The following is a 19289-nucleotide window of genomic DNA, read 5'->3' on the forward strand; positions in this document are numbered from 1 at the left end:
GGAGTGCTGTGGAAAACTTGTGGATTATTGTGATGTTTTTAGCAGCTGTTTAGACTCTCATTCTGACGGCACCCATTCACTGCAAAAGAAAATCTATATCTTGGATGGCCTGAGGATGAGTACATTTACAGCTCATTTTCATTTTTGGGTGAACAATTCCTTTAAAGATGACATGAAATGAACATTCACCGTCTATTTTCTAAAGGCATGCTGTAGATCTTAATGTGAATTCATCTGTGCATTCATGAATTCATCTGTGCATGATTATTATTATTATTTTTTTTTTTTAGATGCTTTGACCTTGTAATGTTTACTCAGTGTTTTAGTTGTTTTGTCAAATACATTGAGCTTCATTGTATGGACATTCATTTCTGCGGTGTTGTGCTGGATAGCCCCGCCCACACTACAATCTCATTGGTCCAATGTACATCAAACACTTTCTGAACGGCTGTTATTGTGGCGTGTCACATAATATATGACATTTTGCATTTGCAAAATATGACATTAACCTTCAATGACCAATAGCAGCCTTCAAATTCATAAGTAAAAGTTGCTGAAAAACAGTGATGCAGCATTTATTCACATAATGTTCTCTCTCTTAACATGTAAATGTCAAGATCATCATTTAAGTCTGTCAGGTAAGACATAAGCTTATTGATGCAATTCAATCAATCTGCTGATTTATTCAAATTAATACTCCAGGTCACAAACATTTCGTTTAGATTTAGAGTTACGTTACTAAGTTTAATGGTGCAATGCAAAAATATTTAGTGGTGCGTAACCAGCCACAGAAAACCAAATAACATTTTGAAGAAATGTCACCACAGACACATTTTTCCAGCGAGGCGGTGTTGAAAGCGAGTTTTGTGAGCGTTGTTTGTTGTGTGTTAGTGTCCCGCAACAAACATTCAAACATATAATCAGCACCAAAATCCAGCTGTGAGATCTTTCTCTGTTTTTTATCCTCAGATTTCAATTAAACTTCTAACAGCTAAGCCAGAGACAATATCACAGCTCAGGAAATGACTTCTTCTTTTCCTCAAGGACGAGGCAGATAAGCACCATCTCTCTCTTTATCTGGTTTCCGTGTCTTTCTCTCTCCGCAGCCACTTCGCTGAATGTAGGCGATCATTTAAAGAAATAAGGTGATTTTCTTCGAGGTCTCACAGATAAGAGATGATCCGGTCTCCTCGTCAACACGGGAACAAACTTCACCGTCTGAATCAAATGCTGTAATTCTACTAGTTACTACAAATGTGACAGATTTCACCCTGCTTTACTTTAACTTGACAAGACTGAACTTACACCAGTGATGAGATCTTAGCATGTTTTAAAAGATCTGGAAGTTTAGTTTAGGAACCAATTCTCACTATTAACTAGTTGCTTATTAGCATGCCTATTGTTAACATATTTGCTGTTTATTAGTACTTTTTAAAGCATTTTTTTCTGCATGACAATATCCTACATCCCTAATACCCCATACCTAAACTTAACAACTACCTTACTAACTATTAATAAGCAGTAATTAGGAGTTTATTGAGGCAAAAGCCATAGTTAATGGTTTGTTAATAGTGAGTGTTGGACCTTAAACTAAAGTGTGACCAAATTTGGGTTTGTGGAGGTTTCTAGTTCATAACAACTAAAAATAGAACATTTATACATAATAGTAAACAAGATTTATAAATTATTGTTCATTGAAACTTCATGATGCCTAATGCATGATCTAATATCAATGTAGAGAATCTTATAGGAAAGTGTTTTTTATATGTTTTGGGTGGTATTCTCGATTACACAGACTTAAGTTGAACACCTCAAACAGCAAAGAGTTTAAATATCTTAAAAACTAATTCAGAGCATTCAGAAACACAGATTCAAGTCCACAGTTACCCTACTACAATACTTCTGATGTAACACAGCCTCATTTCTACAGCTGTTGCAGTATTTCATCCGTGGCTGGACAGACCTGTGTCTCATTAACAGATCATTTCAATACTTTAATAAATTTCTGAAGGCAGCCAAGGCCATAAAGCAGAACATACAGGAGCTTAGTCCATAATTAATAAAGGTTCAGACACTTAAAGGCCATGATTCTGCTCTGTATAAACATCCAGTGTTTGCACAGTACTCATAGTTGAACTGAACCATTTGTAAGACCCGTTAGTTTTTTAATTAGTTAACACCATTAGGTTTGTCAGCACTTGACAGCTCGTAACAGCTGCAGTTACTAAATTAAATAAAAATTTTAATAAATGTAGTCTAATACAGTGCATTCATATTAGATTTAATATGAAACAATAACATTGCAGTCATAAACCCAATTGCTACAGTAAAAAAAAATAAAATAAAAAAAATCCTCACCTGTGTGGTTTATAATAGTAAGCATATATTCAGTTTAAGATTTAGATTATAATTTAGGGCGAGGCGACATTATCGTTCTAGAAAGCATCTGATTGGACAAAATATTTCAGTGCAATGTGAGTAAGGTTGCACTGCAATAAATAGGTTACTAAATCCAATATAATGGCAGATGTGACCGATCAAAAAAAAAGAAAAAGAAAAAGAAAGGAAAATTAAAACACTATTGCTACATGTGCACAGCAACACACACCATCATGAGCGCTTTTGTTTTAAGAGCAGTTTAGAAGATAGAGCTTGTAAAATCTTTGCCTTAATCAATGACTACTTCATTAAATTAGTGCTAGATGATTGTTTAAATCTTTAAATAGATGGAAAAAATATATGGCAGATAAATACCCAATAATGGCCTATAACAATAAATCGAAAATGTGCCAATATCAGTTGATAACCAATGTGTTGAGAATATTTTGTGCATCCCTAATTGTGAGTCTTTTTATGTTCTCAGAAGAGAGAAACTGTAAATTTGAAATGGATTTGAATACAAACATTTTATAATCCTTTTATTCATTGTAGACTTATAGGCTTCTGAAACTTTTTTGTTTACTTAAAATTGTTCATCTTAAAAGGGAAGCAATTAGTATTAGCTCTTAACTGAACATTATAAATATATGCATGCAATCAGCCATCTGCCACCCTGCTTTCTAGATACTGGCATCGGCCATTAAAAAAACCATAATGTTCGACCTCTGCTAATTCACAGTTCTGTGTCTATGTATGCAAAGTGGGTATTTTACAAATGCATGAAGTCAGGCAGCTAAGACACATTTGTCTCTCCATTCAAGTGTCTATCCGACAAAGGATTTTCGTAAAAATGTCATCCGCTTTCAGTGGCTCTGCCAGCATTAGCACGCTTCATGGTCAGAGAGGGTCTATTAATACCCTTCACAGTGAGGAGGTGCTATCTGTGCGCACATCTTCACCACCTCCATGACTCAGTGGTAATGATCCCTGTAGCCTCCAGGGGACAAGTGCTCCCTGAAACAAGCCACTTTAGTCTGGCTGGGTCTGAACTTGGCTCTGTTTTGATGAGATCTGAGACAATGAGTTCTGGTGGAGTCTGCCATTATTTCACATGACAGAGTGGGAGTACAAAGACTCAGATAATGGAAGAAAATGATTCCACTTATATTACAATGCCACCAGATGAAACTCTTATCAAACACTTTTGATTTTCTCAGAGTTAAATTTATAATCCAGACTTTCGTCAAAGAAACCAAACTGTCTGACCTCTAAATCTGAGAAGAAATTTCCACCGAGAAAAGGACTAGTGATCAGTGGACATGCTCCAGACAGCTCCGTGGTGCTCATATGAGGGATGCAGGTTCGAATTCAACTGTGTTCAGTGTGCTCTATGTATGTACTGTCCTAACGCAATCAAAAAAAAAAAAAAAACTGAGCGCAAAAAAAAAAAGCAAAACACAAAATGCAAAGCAAAGCAAAAAAAACAAACAAACAAAAAAACAAGCCAAGCTAATCAAAGACAAAGCAAAAAGCTAAACGAAAAAATGACAAAAAACAAACAAAAATGAGCAAGTCAAAAACTAAGCAAAACAAAGTGAAACAAAACAAAAACAAAGCACAGCAAAAAAAAAAAAAAAAGCAAAGCAGATAAAACAAAACAGCAGAACAAAAAAAGGCAAACAAAGCAATGAAAAAACAAAAAGCAAAGAAAAAAATTAAGCAAAGCAAAGCAAAAAACAAAAACACAACAAAAAACAAAACCGAGGCAAGTAAAGCAGAGCAGAGCAGAGCAAAGCAAACCAAAAGCAAAAACCAAAAGCAAAGCAAAACAAAAAATGGTCACACTACAATATGGTCTCATTACTTAATGTTACTTAATGCATTAACAATTAGAAATACATCTGTTACAGTATTTATTAATGTTTGTTAATAAAAAACTGTTATAACTGTTCATAGTTAGTTCATGCTGGCTCAGGTCCATTAAATCACATTAAAAGATACAGCTTTTGCTTTTAGTTATGTATTGCTAAATATCGAAATGAACATTAACTAAGATTAATAAATGCTTTAGAAGTAAATATAATAATATTCCTATATAATCTAATTGACCCTTCGCCGGGAGTTTGATTGACAGGCGATCAGACCAATCATAATTCTGAATCTGTCCGACAAACAAACCAGACAGAAGAGTAGATCAACATCGGTGTTCAACTGTGTGTGTCTTTCTGCGACTGAACAAGAAACCATCTGATGTTCATTCGTGTTTATTTCGTGCTATAACTAGTGAAGAGGAAGAGATGATCGGTTCGTGTTTCTTGACCTGAGGCCCTACAGCGATCTGTCACGACACATTAAAGAGCCACAAAACAGTATTTATTGTTTTAATTTTTTACAAAATGTGAAAGCTGAGACTTTTTTTTAATTCCAAAAGTTACCTGCTCTGTCTTATCTGCGTGTTTTTAGTTTCCTCTTTGCTCCGCGATGTATTTTTCACTGCGTGAGAGCGCCGTTACTTTTCAGACGTAGCAACAGTAACTAACTAATATTTAGTAAGAACACTACTAACAGCTAGTTTTGAATCACTGCAATTGTAAATATATTTTTTTTACTCAAACTCTTGCACTTACCTCGGACACTGGCATCTCAGCCAATCCCGTGCCGTCTTTAAGGGCGACGCCCCTTTCCCTGAGAGGGACGGTACTTTAGGTAACATGACTGGCAGCTCCTCCACTGGAACTGGCACTGGCCCGCATGCGCCGCAGTGCACTATGGGAATGGGTGTGCCCCAGTAGCGCTGCCTTGAGATTAGCCAATCACGAAGCTTGGTACTAGTGAGGTAACCACCAGCGTTCCTCTCCCGGGCTTTCTGGGTGACAGAGTTAAAAGCTTCTGCCCGGCTTTGGCCTGTGAACTACAGCGGATGAGATGATCAGGATGTGTAACCGGTTAGCTGGTTAACCTCTGCTCTCGTGTTTAACCGTGACGGTGGGTTTACCTCATCTGAGTTTATTAGAGTCTGGGTTCCGTCTTCTTCTGTCTTCAGAACAGAAATCCAGCTCAAGCCCAGAGACTGAGCTAACTCTGCATCCTCCTCACTGCTCTCTGGGATGCCTGTCATAAAGAATAAAAAAGAAAAATGCATTGTATATATCTAATGTTAAATGAAAGAATTGTGACTCTCTGTGGTTGTGAAACAGTTACTATGCAGGACACTTGCGTTAAATTCTGGAGAACTGACTCCATCTAAGGATCACTTCATGTATTTTTACTTATCAATTAGCTAATTTGTTAAAAGTTTTCATATACTATTGGCCACATAAATGTGTCTCAGCAAAACGAACAGAAATTCAATCGTAGCTATCCAAACAGAGAAAAAGCACGAAGTGGCCAAGTGTAAATACAAGTTTGTATGTGTCCTTTGATGATCTAATGCAATTGCATTTGTGGGCCAAAATGAATGTGTCAAGTTTGTTTAAACATTATCTTTTTTTCATGTTGGTTTCACAACTTTTTCAGAATTTTAAAACATTTTTTTTTGTGTGTATTGTTTGTTTAAACTTTATTTTACATGCTATAAGTGTCTCAATACTTTCTGAAGCAACTGTACATGCAATGACAAACACACAGAAGAGGCTAAAGAACTGTTACAGAAATCCTTGATGCTGGAGTACAGCATGCTGGGAAATTGTTTAGGTATATGCGTAAAAACACTGGAATATAACTAGAGCGGTGAACTGCATACACATCCCTAATGCATACTGTAGATTCTCCTTAAGGAATTCACACACACACACACACACACACACACACACACACACACACACACACACACACACACACACACACACACAAACTGTAATGACACTGCTGTCTCTGCTGGATAAAATCCAAATGCATTCTAGATGTACTGCATTAACAAACTAAAGATTTACATACTGCAGTCCTCTCCACACACACACACACACACACACACACACACACACACACACACACACACACATATACACACACACAGGAGCATCTTCTCACCTATTACAGTGTCCAGATGTCCGTCGAACTCATTCTTGCTGGAGATCACCACTGGAACCTCGCGGCCGGTGAACACGTTGAGGGCCGTGACATCAGTCAGACTGTCTGCACAAGCAGGGGTCAAAGGTCAATCAATCAGTGCTGGTAAATAGGCTAAATGTGAGATCTCATTAACAGAAATCGGTCCTCTTCCAAAGCCTTTGGGATTCACAGTTATTTCACAGTTTGGTGTGAGACCACAAAATCAACTAGCAACCACAGCCTCGAGGGTTAAAACACACAACAAAAACAGTACATAAATGCATTTGTAGATCACCATTACACGAATGCAGTCATTCTTTATTGTCATGTTGTTTTCTTTATGTAAATAAGCTAGTGATGCAACAAAATTTCAGCAATCAAAACATTTAGGCATTTTTTTCGGTAGCGGGCCGAAATCATTGACCTAGTCAGTGCTTCTCCTATGGTGCTTTTATTTATTTATTTTTTTTATTTTTTTTACAAATACAATAAAAAAACATTTAAAAATCTCAATGATCCTAAACTTTTGACCAGTACTGTTTGAACTCTATTACATATTCATTATATTTTCACTTCATTATCTAATGTTTGTTTGAATAAATAAGTCATGAAAATATTTCCTTTTTTTTTTTTTTACTACAGCCACCATTTAAATGCTTATATTTCAACAACAAATTGAGTAGAAACATAATTCTGTTTTTAAAAATGTGTCTTATAAAAATGCCTTACAGTATGTGCACTTTAACTGTTTGTACAAAGGTTTGCTTTTATTTGAGTGTTGATGATTAAAAACATTTAATTTATTGATTGAAATAAACTATTTTCAGTTTTGGTTTTGAAAAGCTTTAATTTTGGTTTCAGTGTTTTGGTAAACAGTTCATTTCAGTGCATCACTATTAAAAGCTTTAAAAGTGCTGATGGAATATGTGTCTCTATTAAACCCTACTGAACTCCTTCAGCCTCCATAGATGATGTTCACTTCAAGCATCTAACATTTGTGCCTTCAGGAGTGTGTGTGTGTGTGTGTTTCTCACCTCTGCCGTGTCTCAGAGCTCTTAGCAGAGCTGTTTTGAGGGCACTGGAGCCGTGCAGCAGCCGGTGGGAGGGCAGGACTGAGACATAGGCTGCTCCGAACACGGCCTCCGGAGAACAGGTGTATGCAGCCAACACCTCCCCTGAGTCTCGACCATCCACCTGACAAACAGATGCAATAGATCTACACTGTGCTGGAAATCAAATTATGATTTTAATAAGCACAAATATCCTCCCACAACAGAAAACACAACAGACTCGAAGGAACAAAGCTGTACACGCAGTACACAGCCTGCAGCCAAACTCCGGATCAAACCTGATGAAATGCACCCGCTCACATGCCAGCATGGAAATTCATCATTTCATAGAAAGCGCCGTGTGAGCGGTTAGCAGTAAATACAGCCCTGAAAGACCTGGGAGCTGATGAAAACCAAATCCTGTCCGTCTGCACAAGAGCTGTAAGTGTATTTCACAGATGAAGCATTCAGTACCTTCATTATGTGGTTGAAAAAGCAGCCTGAGCAGTCGCCAATCCAGTTGGCCTGCATGCTTTTGACTCCATACCATTCAGGGAGATCTGCCAAAGCATCCAGAAGAGGCTGCAAGACAGAAATCTGTATTAATAACGAAATATAAATTACAAATAAATAAAAACATTTATCTAATCTCTCCAAATACACACTATCATGAAAAATCTGGAGCTGGTATGATTTTCATGTTTTTGAAAGAAGTCTGTTATGTTCACCAAGGCTGCATTTATTTGATACAATAAAAACAGTTAACTTGTAAAATATTGTTACAATTTAAAATAGCTGTTCTCTAGTTTAATATATTTTAAAATGCAATTTATTTCTGTGATGTACAGCTGTATCTTCAGCATCATTACTCCAGTCTTCAGTGTCACATGATCTTCAGAAATCATTCAATTCAATTCAAGAAACATTTCTGATTATCATTCATTTTGAAACTATCATACATTTTTTTTTTCTTCAGGATTCTTTGGTGTTCGAAAGAACCATATTCATTTGAAACAGTACTCTTTTGTAACATTCTATGTCTTTACTGTCACTTTTAAATAATTTAATGCATCCTGGTTGAATAAAAGTATTTAATTTCTCCCCAAACTTTTGTACATGTAAATATATGATCTATTCCTGGTTTGCAACTAAAATATTTACAAACAAATCCAAACCCATTGCAGTCTCAGTAGTTGCATTACTAAATGAAGTAATGTTGGTTAAGTGAATAATTCAACGCCTCCTTTACAATCCAGAAAAGTGTTCAGGAGCACCAGTTTGTGGTCCCTATTTGCAATATTTTCCCCCAAGCGGTCACATTACACGTGAAGAGCAAAGCTTAAAGAAAACCTCATGAACTGCTCAAAGTCTGAACACACACACACAGACTCAGATTCAGGCTGAAAAAAGAAACTCTTGTGGGTGAAGGAGAAAGGATGAGGCAGACGATGGAAAAGAGGAAGCTATGCATAATAACGAAGGTTAGGTTTGGGAAAGGATGATCTGGTGTGCCGAGCACTGAAAGGATGGGATATGAAAAGCTACGGTTGGGTTTTGACATCTCGCTCCTCTCTGTCACTAGCCATTAGCAGTCTTACTCACAAGAGGCTTCACTCCCTGAGCGCAAAACAAATAGAAAATAATTGAAGGGCGCCAAATGTTGTCCGCTTCCTCAGCGCTGCACTCATTAGTGACTCGGACGCACTCGCAGGAAGAACATTTCACACTTGCACGAAGAGGCGGAAGGGGGTAGAGATGTGGCCGTCTCATTTGAGAGCGCTCCAATCACGGTATTCAAATCTTCAACTCATTTGAGCAGAGCGCTCTACAAAATGAGTTCTGAACAAGACAATGCCAGCAGTTTTTGAAATGCGTAAAGGTCATGAGTGACATTCTTTCAGATAAAACACTTTCTTCCAGTCTGTGTCTCAGAAGAACTATACATAAGCCAGTAGATTGACTTCTTCAAGTGTGTATCACTGGCGGCTTTAAAGCATTGCTCTGGAGAAACCTCATGTGTTTAGTAGCGTGTCAATCCTCTTTCATTCTTAATTATTTTCTGACAGACCTCAACACTGCAAAAACACAAAAGAAATGCAGCAGATCTAAATCTAATTCCGCCATCAACACTTTTCATTTTTTATTCCCATTTTACTTTAATTGTGACAATCATAATTAATTGTGCTTCTATTTTGCATCCGTATCTTGAATTATTGTGATATTTTTGTTCATTTTGGTGGCATTTTTGCACCCCGTTAATTTCCGAATCACATTGTTTCAGGTTGATTATAAATCTGCAGTTACAGTGACCCAAAAACAATGTTCACCAAAGATGTCCATGCAATTTCTGATTTGGATTCTCACAGCCTGTAATGCAGAAGAGGATTTTATCAGCCAAACAGGCCTGCCAGCATTCAGTCTGCAAACACGCTTAGATCTGACTTGGACACACTGCGAGGTGTAAGAGGCAAACAAAACGCTCAAAGAGCCAAGAATGGCAGAAGAGCCAAACCAAAAGCTACATCTCTCTATTCAAACCTGTCCATGCTTTCAGATAAAACATGGTTCAACAAGGCTATAGAGAACATTTCTGATACCATATAGAGAATCTCCATGGCAACACACAAATCTATAAAACAGTGGAAAAAGTGATGCAAGCTAGCAAGTGTTTGGTAATCTGTTAGGAGACAAAATTATTTGCATACACGTTGTATGACTATATGTTCAAGGTTTAATGAAAGAGCGCTTTAATGAACTGGATGTGAAAATATTCCTGAACAAAACTCAGCGCCATGAAGTTAGGGAGTTGTGGGAAGGGTATCTCTAAGGTGTTCTGGGTGGTTGTTTATTAGCCTTTTTACAAGGTGCAACCAACATGCAGAATAACAGAAAATTATATCATTTAAACCCTTCTGACTACATATCAAGGCCAACAAGTCTCCTAAAATATTAGAAAATTGGATAAAAGAAATGCTAGATCAGGTTGTCAAATGTCATGTGGTGCAACTCCCCCAAAATAAAAATTATATTTATGAATTTATAATTTATGTCACTTTCAGCTGTTTTCATTAAAATAATGATAAAGATGTGTGCACTCACATTTATACAAGGTGTAAGAAACATGTTGCTTCTGGTTTCACCAAATGACATTTTTAATGGACAGGACAATTTTTCAGATATGCACAAATAAACACACACACACACACACCCCTCCACTACTGAGAGAATGAGAGTCTCTGTGAATCGCAGGAACATGCTGTGTCATTTCAACACATCCGACAGCAACAGAGAGTGAATCAACACACACTTACACATACACTGTTTCAGTGAGCAGCTTTGACCTGATCTAAAGCGTCATCCTACACAAAACTGAGCTGATCTGGAACTCTAAACAGGAAGCAACTAGACACAAACACAATGGAGATGCTACTGACGTCTACAACATTTGCTGTCAGCATCCTAGACAGCACACGTACATCTGCAAGATGTCTGTTAAAGATCGCTTCATCTGGAAAGCATCTGCTGTGTACAAACATCTGATAGAGTTCTTTGAGATGTGCGTTTTACATGCACTCTAAATCATAAACATCTTAAAGACATCTTCTAAACGTCTATTTGACATCTGATAGGAAGTGTCCTATAGATGTATTGCAGATGAGCAAACACCCTAAAATATGTCTTGCAGATGTAAACGCAGACGCCTCTGTGATGTACGTGTCCTATCAGGGATGTTGCTAAGCTAAAGACACACTACTCAAAAAAAGTTAGTTGTTAATTAGATTAAGTTTGATGACATGCCTGTCGGCTTGACAACGTCTGGCCTAGTTCTATATAGTTCTAAAAGCTTGAAGTTTAAAGGTTTAAGGCCCGTTCACACCAAGGACGATAACTATAAAGATAACGATAAAGATATAGTTCTAAAAATCGTTTTCAGTATTAAAGAACAGCAGAGTCCACACCACAACTATAACGATAAAGACAAAGAAAAACGATATCGTTGGAATCACTTTCAAAATGATTTTTTTCCAGCTGTTGAACAATAAAAAATTGACAGCCAATCAGAATCCATCCTGCTGTAACGCGCTCGAGGATTTAAAGCGGCAGACGAGCATGCGCTTAGAATAAACAGAAGATATCGTTCGCTGGTGTGGACGCTAATATCGTTATCTTTATAGTTATCTTTATAGTTATCGTTCTTGGTGTGAACGGGCCTTTAGGCTTGAGATTCTATTGACAGGCAAAAAAAAGTCAGATACAAACTATTAAATAAATAAAACCTCAGTAGGACCACTTTGATCTCATTAGATCTCCAAATAACCATTTCAAACAGTTCAGTCCCCAGTAAAAATCATTTTACAATAGCCTACAAGAGATAAAAATAAGGATGCAAATTTTGTGTGATTTTTGTGATCGGAGCGATCGAACGTATGTAAGATGATCAGTTTTTCCTCTGTGACTATTTACAAAGTCGATGAGTGTATGATGCCTAGTGTTTTAAAATCTGGTCAGATATTACAAGTAGTGTATTCCAGCTTGAAACCGATATTAAAACGGTAGTCATTATACACTTACTGACTTCCTTAACAGTAACAAAGGACAAACTGGGCATACACTAAATGACTGAGGATCACACACTACCAGACTTAAAGTCATTCCGATCACAACGAACTCAGAAGTGTGCACCTTGTTGTAGATGCATGACAAATTAAAACAATGTGTGGTTCAAAACTGGCTGAAAATATCAAACATGTTTGTTTGCACGCTTCTCGTCCGGTGTGCGACTGCCTTTTAGACCTAATAAGATCACTAAGAAACCAACCCCAAAACCAGATGTTTCTTAGCAATGTTAGCATGTTACCATTTCTTAAGTGTTGCATGGTTTAGCCTGTTCTCTAGATGTAGTTAACATGTTTTAATGCATTGCTAGCATGTTTACAGTATGTTTGTAGCATTTTAGCATGCTGCTAGCATGGTTTAGCATGTTACTAGCAACATGCTGCAGAACTAGGCTACTCCTCTTCTTGAAAAAAACAGCATATGCTGGTTAGGTATGTTTTGAAGCATGACTGCTGGTTTGAGCTGGTTTAAGCTGGTCATGTGCTGGTCCTAAGCAACTAGCTCCTGCTCAGGACCAGCTCAAACCAGCATGCTGCAAAACATACCTAACCAACATATGCTGTTTTTTTTTCAACAGGGCCAGCCCCTTTAAACCCCCCATCTGTGTCAAAATGAGTTTATTAATCAAACTGGATGTAAACTTTGCATTTATTAGTTAACTTTAACATTTATTATTGAAATCAAAAGCTGTATCTCTTAAAATTATTTAATGAACCTGAGCTAACATGAACTAACAATTAACAGTATTTTTATTAAAGTTAAAGATGAATAAATACTGTAACAAAGGTATTGCTCAGTATTAGTTAATACTAGTTAACTAACAGAAACTTATTGTAAATTATTACTATAGAATATAACATTTTAAAAAGTGTAAAAATTTTATTGTATATACAATGCCATAGCAACTTACCACAAGTTAACTGGTTTTGTCATTTTCTGTAAAAAATTACAAGCATTTTTTTTACAGAGTGGATATTTTTCTTTTTTCTAAAGAAAAGATGTGTTATGGCTGGTTGCCAGGCAGTGTGCTTTTGGGGATCATCGAATGAATACGCTTGCAAGTTATAGGTTGCATAATAATAGCTTTTAACACAATATAATAGCAGTAGTGAACAAAAAATATGTTTGTGGGTTCAGAAGTGCCACTTCCCCTCCAGCAGAGCTCAGGCTCTCAATCCCAGTGCAATCAGAGGTGGAGAACCAAGCAAACCAGCTGCCGTTCACACCTCACATAGAGTCAATCTGAACCGGGAGGAACAGGGTTGATTCCACTGGGACTCAGCCCAGCAGGAAATACCGGCGAACTATACGGGACACAGGGCTCAATTCAATCAGCTCACGAGGGAAGAGATGCTGAGCGAGAACTGGAATGACCTCCTGTTGATGCCTGTCAACTTCTACCTCTTAAAACTGAGCTAATGCTGCCATTTATCAATAAAATGTGGGCATATCCGTTTTCTTCTGTTTGCACTTACAAACACTGCAAAAAAGAGATTTTCTTACTCAATATTTTTTTTATTGTGCTTGTTCTCCAGTGTACAAATATCTAAACATTCTTACATCAAGATACATTTACTTGAGAAGCAAAATGACATGATATTAAGTCTTGTTTAAAAATTTAACCCCCGGTTTCACAGACAAGGCTTAAGCTAGTTCCAGACTATTCATGTTTGAGCTGTCTCAACTGAAAATAATCTTGCTCTGGCTCTGTTTGTGAAACCGGGCCTAAATGTATCAAAATTAAGTTCAAGCTTAAAACAATGAAAAAAGTATTTCAGAGCGGTAAGAAAAAAATCAGTGAAAATGTGCTCACCCTCAAGCTGCCAATATGTAGATGAGTTTGTTTCTTCATCAGATTTGTAGAAATGTAGCATTGCATCAGTGTCTCAGCAATGGATGCTCTGCAGTGAATGGGTGCCGTCAGAATGAGAGTCCAAACAGCTGATAAAAACTTCACAGTAATCCACAGCATGCCAGTCCATTAGTTAATGATTTGAGAAGCCAAAAGCTGTGTGTTTGTAAGAAACACATATATCATTAAGATGTTTTAACTTAAAACTGTTGTTTACAGCTAAAATCCAGATGGGAGTCCATAATCCTTAATAACACTTCCTCGAGTGAAAAAGTCCATCTGTTGTTCTCTCCCAACAAAATCCAACTGTGGTGTGTTTACTTGGGGATTATTGTGATGTTTTTATCAGCTGTTTGGACTCTCATTTCTGACGGCACCCATTCACTGCAGAGCATCCACTGGTGAGCAAGTGAAGGAATGCTACATTTCTCCAAATCTGATGAAGAAACAAACTCATCCTAATCTTCGATATCCAGAGGGTGAACTGTTCCTTTAAGCATAAACTCAATTTTGATAAACAAGATTTAATATCATGAGTAATTTCTCAAAATTTCTCAGACCTTCTCAAATAAACGTATATTGATTTAAGAATGTTAAAAGGAAAGGAAATGCCTTAGGCCTGCAATCAATGCATTATGTAATTTATCTCTTCAGCGCTGCCACGGAGAATGACTGGAAAGTCTCAGTGCACAGGTCTGTTGTTTTGAACTGTCTAAATGAGTTATATTTTATGGCAAGCTTTATTGCTATTCTACATTACATAAGACTGAATTCCACAGCCAACATTCACATTTTAAACTTAATTAAGACCAATACTAATTTGCTTCCAACATGATTTTTTAACCGACGCCTCCACTGATAATTAGCACACTACAGTGGTGTTCATGTATGATCATTTGCAAATGACTCGAGGGCATCATAAGCCTCCAAATCTTCAGCACAGACAGGCCACCTCCGTGAGATCTTGAGCGGTTAAACTGATTTAGACTCACAGGACACTCAACCAGTTATTGTGTGGGTGGAATATATATATATATTTTTAAATAGAAGAAGTATAATGAAAATGGAGAGCACTCAAGCCAGCTTCGCTGCAGCAGATATTGTACAGTAATAAATTGCAGGCATGTTAGTGTGGATTCACAATGAAGCACACTGCTATAACAGAGAGCATCTGATTGCCAAATCTGAATATCTCATAAAAACATGCTGTTCTGGAATATTATGATGGCACCCTGTAAAAAGACTTTAAAATTCAGATCTGTTAGATAAAAAAAAATTGCAATGTCTTTTGCCATAGACTTTCTAGTAATTTTTAAGGCTATATATTACAATACTGTACAAATACAGTAACTGATGGGGTTTAAAGACAGCCTACAGATCCTCTGGATTCACATTAGGAAGATTTCTGTTGCTGCTACAGGCAGCACATAACAATGCTGACCATTACACTGAACCCAACATAAGCTTCTTGTATTTTGTGAGCTACTAGACTCAGATTGACACATCCAATGATTATTGTATTCATTTAAATATCAGTTTAAAAATTAGCTAGTTGTCTTAATTTGCTGTCTTGTCAATCAGTTGTTGTAACCTCAGTTGGACCTTTGTCAGTTTTAACACTTTCAGATAAAAGTTTCTTCTCTGAAATAAAGATTTTATTCTTTTATTTCAATATAATGTTTTAAAATAGTAAAACATGAACGGCACTACATGATAACATGTCTATGTGCTCAAAGAACAAAGGTTATACATGTTTATATTTAAAAGGACGGTGGGAAATTAAGAAATGTAGGGATTGGATTGTTCATTAAAACTGGAAAAAATATATCTGCTGAATACCACTGAAGACTTCATATTGGGTGGATCAAATTAAAATATGCTTTTTAAGCGCCTGACGGAGTTGACACAAATTAAGTTATGAAGTGAATAAATACACATTTTTGAAAAAAAAAAAAAAAAACATTTTCAGAAAAACCTGTATCCTTACATTGTTCATTAGCTGAGACATTTCTCTACAAATACATCAATTTATAAATAATGTATCATTAAATAATAAAAACTATATAACTAATATATATAGCTATGGAAAAAAATTTAGAAACCACTTGAAAATTCTCTGGGTTTACAATTTATAGTTATGTGTTTGAGTAAAAAGCAATAGTTGTTTTATTCTGTAACTTACTGATGACATTTCTTCTAAATTTTAAATGTCGTCATTTAGTTCATGAAATGGCAACTGGTCAAAATAACAAAAAGAAGGGTTAAGAAATCAATATTTGGCAGAACAACATTTGTTATTTTGACCAATTGTCATTTCCGGCAACAACAACAAAAAAAAAAAGCTCTAAGTAACATTTTTTTTTATTTGAAATTTGGCATAAATTTTTTCAGACCTTTCTAGAATAAAACAATATATTAACATCTTACTTAAACTCATACTTAGTAAATCCAGAGAAACTGAGATGTTCAAGTGGTCTCTCTCTCTCTCCTCTCTCTCTCTCTCTATATATAATATATTGGTGTGTGTGTGTGTTGTGTGTGTCTGTGTGTGTGTGTGTGTGGGTGTGTGTGTGTGTGTGTGTGCAATTAAATTTTATATACACACACAATTTAAGTTCCATACAAATATATATAAATATATATAATCATTTAAATTCCAAATAATTCAGTAAAAAATAGTTCTGACTAATTAATGAATTAGTTTGACTGATCCGCTGAAAAAAAAACATCAGCTCAGAACTGTCTTGCATCACACAGTTATGTCTAATCTAAACAAATATTTTAAAGCATACTGTTTTATTTTCATTACAATGTAAACACTTTTTTTTCCAAAGTAAATAAAACAGATTATTGTATATTATCTTTCTACTTCAAAATGTCATTTTTAATTCGATGTTGTTGTGTATTTATTTATTTATTTTTTACTATTTGTGAAGTTTACTAGCAGGCTGTTGTACCTTGGCGTAGTTGGTGGTTTTGATGAACCACTGTTTAAGCAGCTTCTGCTCCACCGGGGCTCCAGACCTCCAGGAGCGACCGCTTTCATCCACCTGCTCATCTGCCAGAACCGTCTGATCCACAGGGTCCCAGTTCACCAGCGCCTGACACACAGTTCAACACTTCACTTCAGATGTCTCAATGTCACTGCATTCGATTTAAATATTAAAGCAGGTAGAATCTGCAGATACTGCTGGACCTTTTGTCTTCTAACACTGACTTTTATCTATCATTTTCTCTGACCTGGTGTCGATGTGATTTTTAACTGGATGTATGGAGTCATTTCTCTTGAAATTCACACAGCTGTGTCTTTCAGAGGAACCACATGATTGCTCAAGAACCATTTCTGGTTATTACCAATGCTGAAAACAGTTGTGATGTGGAATATTTTTGAGGAAACCATAATACTTTTTATATTTCTGGATTTTCTGATGAACAGAAGGTTCAAAAAACATTTTTTTTTTTTGTATAAATATATTTTGTAAATGTCACTTTAGATCAATTTCATGCATCCTTGCATACTGTTTTAAATGAAAGTTTTTTTCTCTAAACATAACTTTGTTTATTATTGTAAGAAAATCAGATGATCTTTTGAAGTTAACTCATCTTTCATCAGTAAAGACGGATGATGTTCTCACCTCTTTCTGATAGGCCAGTCCAGCTTCAAACAGCTTGATGAACAGATACTGGGTCCACTTATAATAATCGGGCAGACATGTAGTGACCTCCTGACAAAAGATTAGACAATGAAATGAAAGAAGGTAAATTTCACTTTAAAACATAAATGTCTGAAATATCCAATGCATCAGTGACAACATACAGGGTTAAACAACAACAATAGTACAGATACTTTTCTGACACATATACTCAAGAGGAATACTTACTGGACTGAAGCAGCTCGGCTTCGCTTGATTATCCAGACATCATCAGACATCATTTTATAGAAAAATCAGTGTGGTCTTAAGTGTGTTTTTAGGAGCTTTTGTGTGTTGTTTTTTTGTTCATCTTTTAATTGGATTTTATTTTTGTTTTATTTTTGTATTATTTATATGACACATTATTGGCAGATATCGAGTGGTGTGGATGACATTTACATTATAAGCATCAGCAATTCATCTTACTTTCTGGTCAAATGAATCTCAGCATCTGCACCAAACTGCATATTTTTGCTCAGTTTGGGCCCCTGAATAAAGTTTGACCTCAATTTCTCACTGAATCACACTTCATGAGCCATTAAAGCTCAGTGTATCAAATATGACACTCGACAAAAACATGCTTTAAAAAAAAAACAAAACAAAACAAAAAAAAAATATGTTGTTTCATCTAGAAATATTCCATTTCAATATAGATTAATTAATTGATCAATTTCAGCTTCAACCGTTACTTGATATGTCAGGCTTTACAGGTTTAATTTCCATACATCCTTTTTTGTTAGTCTCAATGCATTGTCAATAGTCTTTCAAATTATTGTAAAATTTATAAAATAGTCAAATCTATGTAGAAAACTTTGGCTGGTAGTGTGACTAAACTGAAGGGAGTCTTGAGTAAAAGGCCTTAGACAGCCAGACCCTGAGTTTGTAGCACTTAACGAACTCTGAGAGCATGAAGAAGATATTCTCTGATCCAATTAGGCAAAACTGAACTCAAAGTGGCACGTCTGGCACAAGCCCAGAGCTGCTCATCAGCTGGATATTACCACAGCGACAGTCCAACACCGTCCTGCTGCCAGAGAGCACAGAAACACGGCCAACACACACACAGCACCCACTAAAAGCCTCCTCAAAGGCACTCTGGGTTTAAATAGCAACACGCAGGAGAGGTTTGTATATTCATTAATTTTTTTAGTTTTTTATTTTAAAGAGTGCTTTGTGTCAATTTATGAAAAATGCATTCAATTAATGAATAATAATAATAATAATAAACAGTGTATAACAGAAAGGTCCAGAGTAACATTTAAAGGCTCTTTAATCAATCAAACTAATAATTCTCTCTGTTACCTCAATAAATCAGTCTAGAGAAAAAAAATTACTGACATGATCAAACTAACTGAAATTTTAATCACTTATTAGCTATTTTTAAAATTTTGTTTTTATGCATTGCTTTTCAAACGTTTGGGTTTGTTTTTGTTTTTTATAAGAATGAAAAAATAATTATACTTTTATTCAGCAACGATGCATTAAATTGATATAAAGTGTCAGTAAAGACATTTATAATGTTACAAAATGTTACCAAATTTCTATTTTAAATAAATGCTGTTCTTTCTATTCATCAAATAATTATTAAAAATGACATAATGGCTTTCACAAAAATATGAAGCTGCAAATCATCATATTAGAATGATTTCT

At 36.0% G+C, this 19289-nt stretch overlaps 1 protein-coding gene across 3 annotated transcripts in view; it reads right to left on the bottom strand.

The window, feature by feature from the left end:
- Window positions 1-19289, bottom strand: part of lars2 (leucyl-tRNA synthetase 2, mitochondrial) — a 57724-nt gene that overhangs the window by 19978 nt on the left and 18457 nt on the right. For all 3 annotated transcript variants that reach the window (XM_042771929.1, XM_042771928.1, XM_042771927.1), the window contains 7 exons: window positions 17583-17672; window positions 16905-17048; window positions 7953-8060; window positions 7464-7623; window positions 6409-6513; window positions 5375-5490; window positions 5007-5290 (listed from right to left, as the gene is read on the bottom strand). In XM_042771929.1, coding sequence (XP_042627863.1) covers window positions 5007-5290; window positions 5375-5490; window positions 6409-6513; window positions 7464-7623; window positions 7953-8060; window positions 16905-17048; window positions 17583-17672 — 1007 coding nt within the window. The remainder of the gene's footprint in view (window positions 1-5006; window positions 5291-5374; window positions 5491-6408; window positions 6514-7463; window positions 7624-7952; window positions 8061-16904; window positions 17049-17582; window positions 17673-19289) is intronic.

Source organism: Cyprinus carpio, chromosome A16, assembly GCF_018340385.1.
Source record: "Cyprinus carpio isolate SPL01 chromosome A16, ASM1834038v1, whole genome shotgun sequence".
Lineage (NCBI taxonomy): Eukaryota > Metazoa > Chordata > Actinopteri > Cypriniformes > Cyprinidae > Cyprinus > Cyprinus carpio.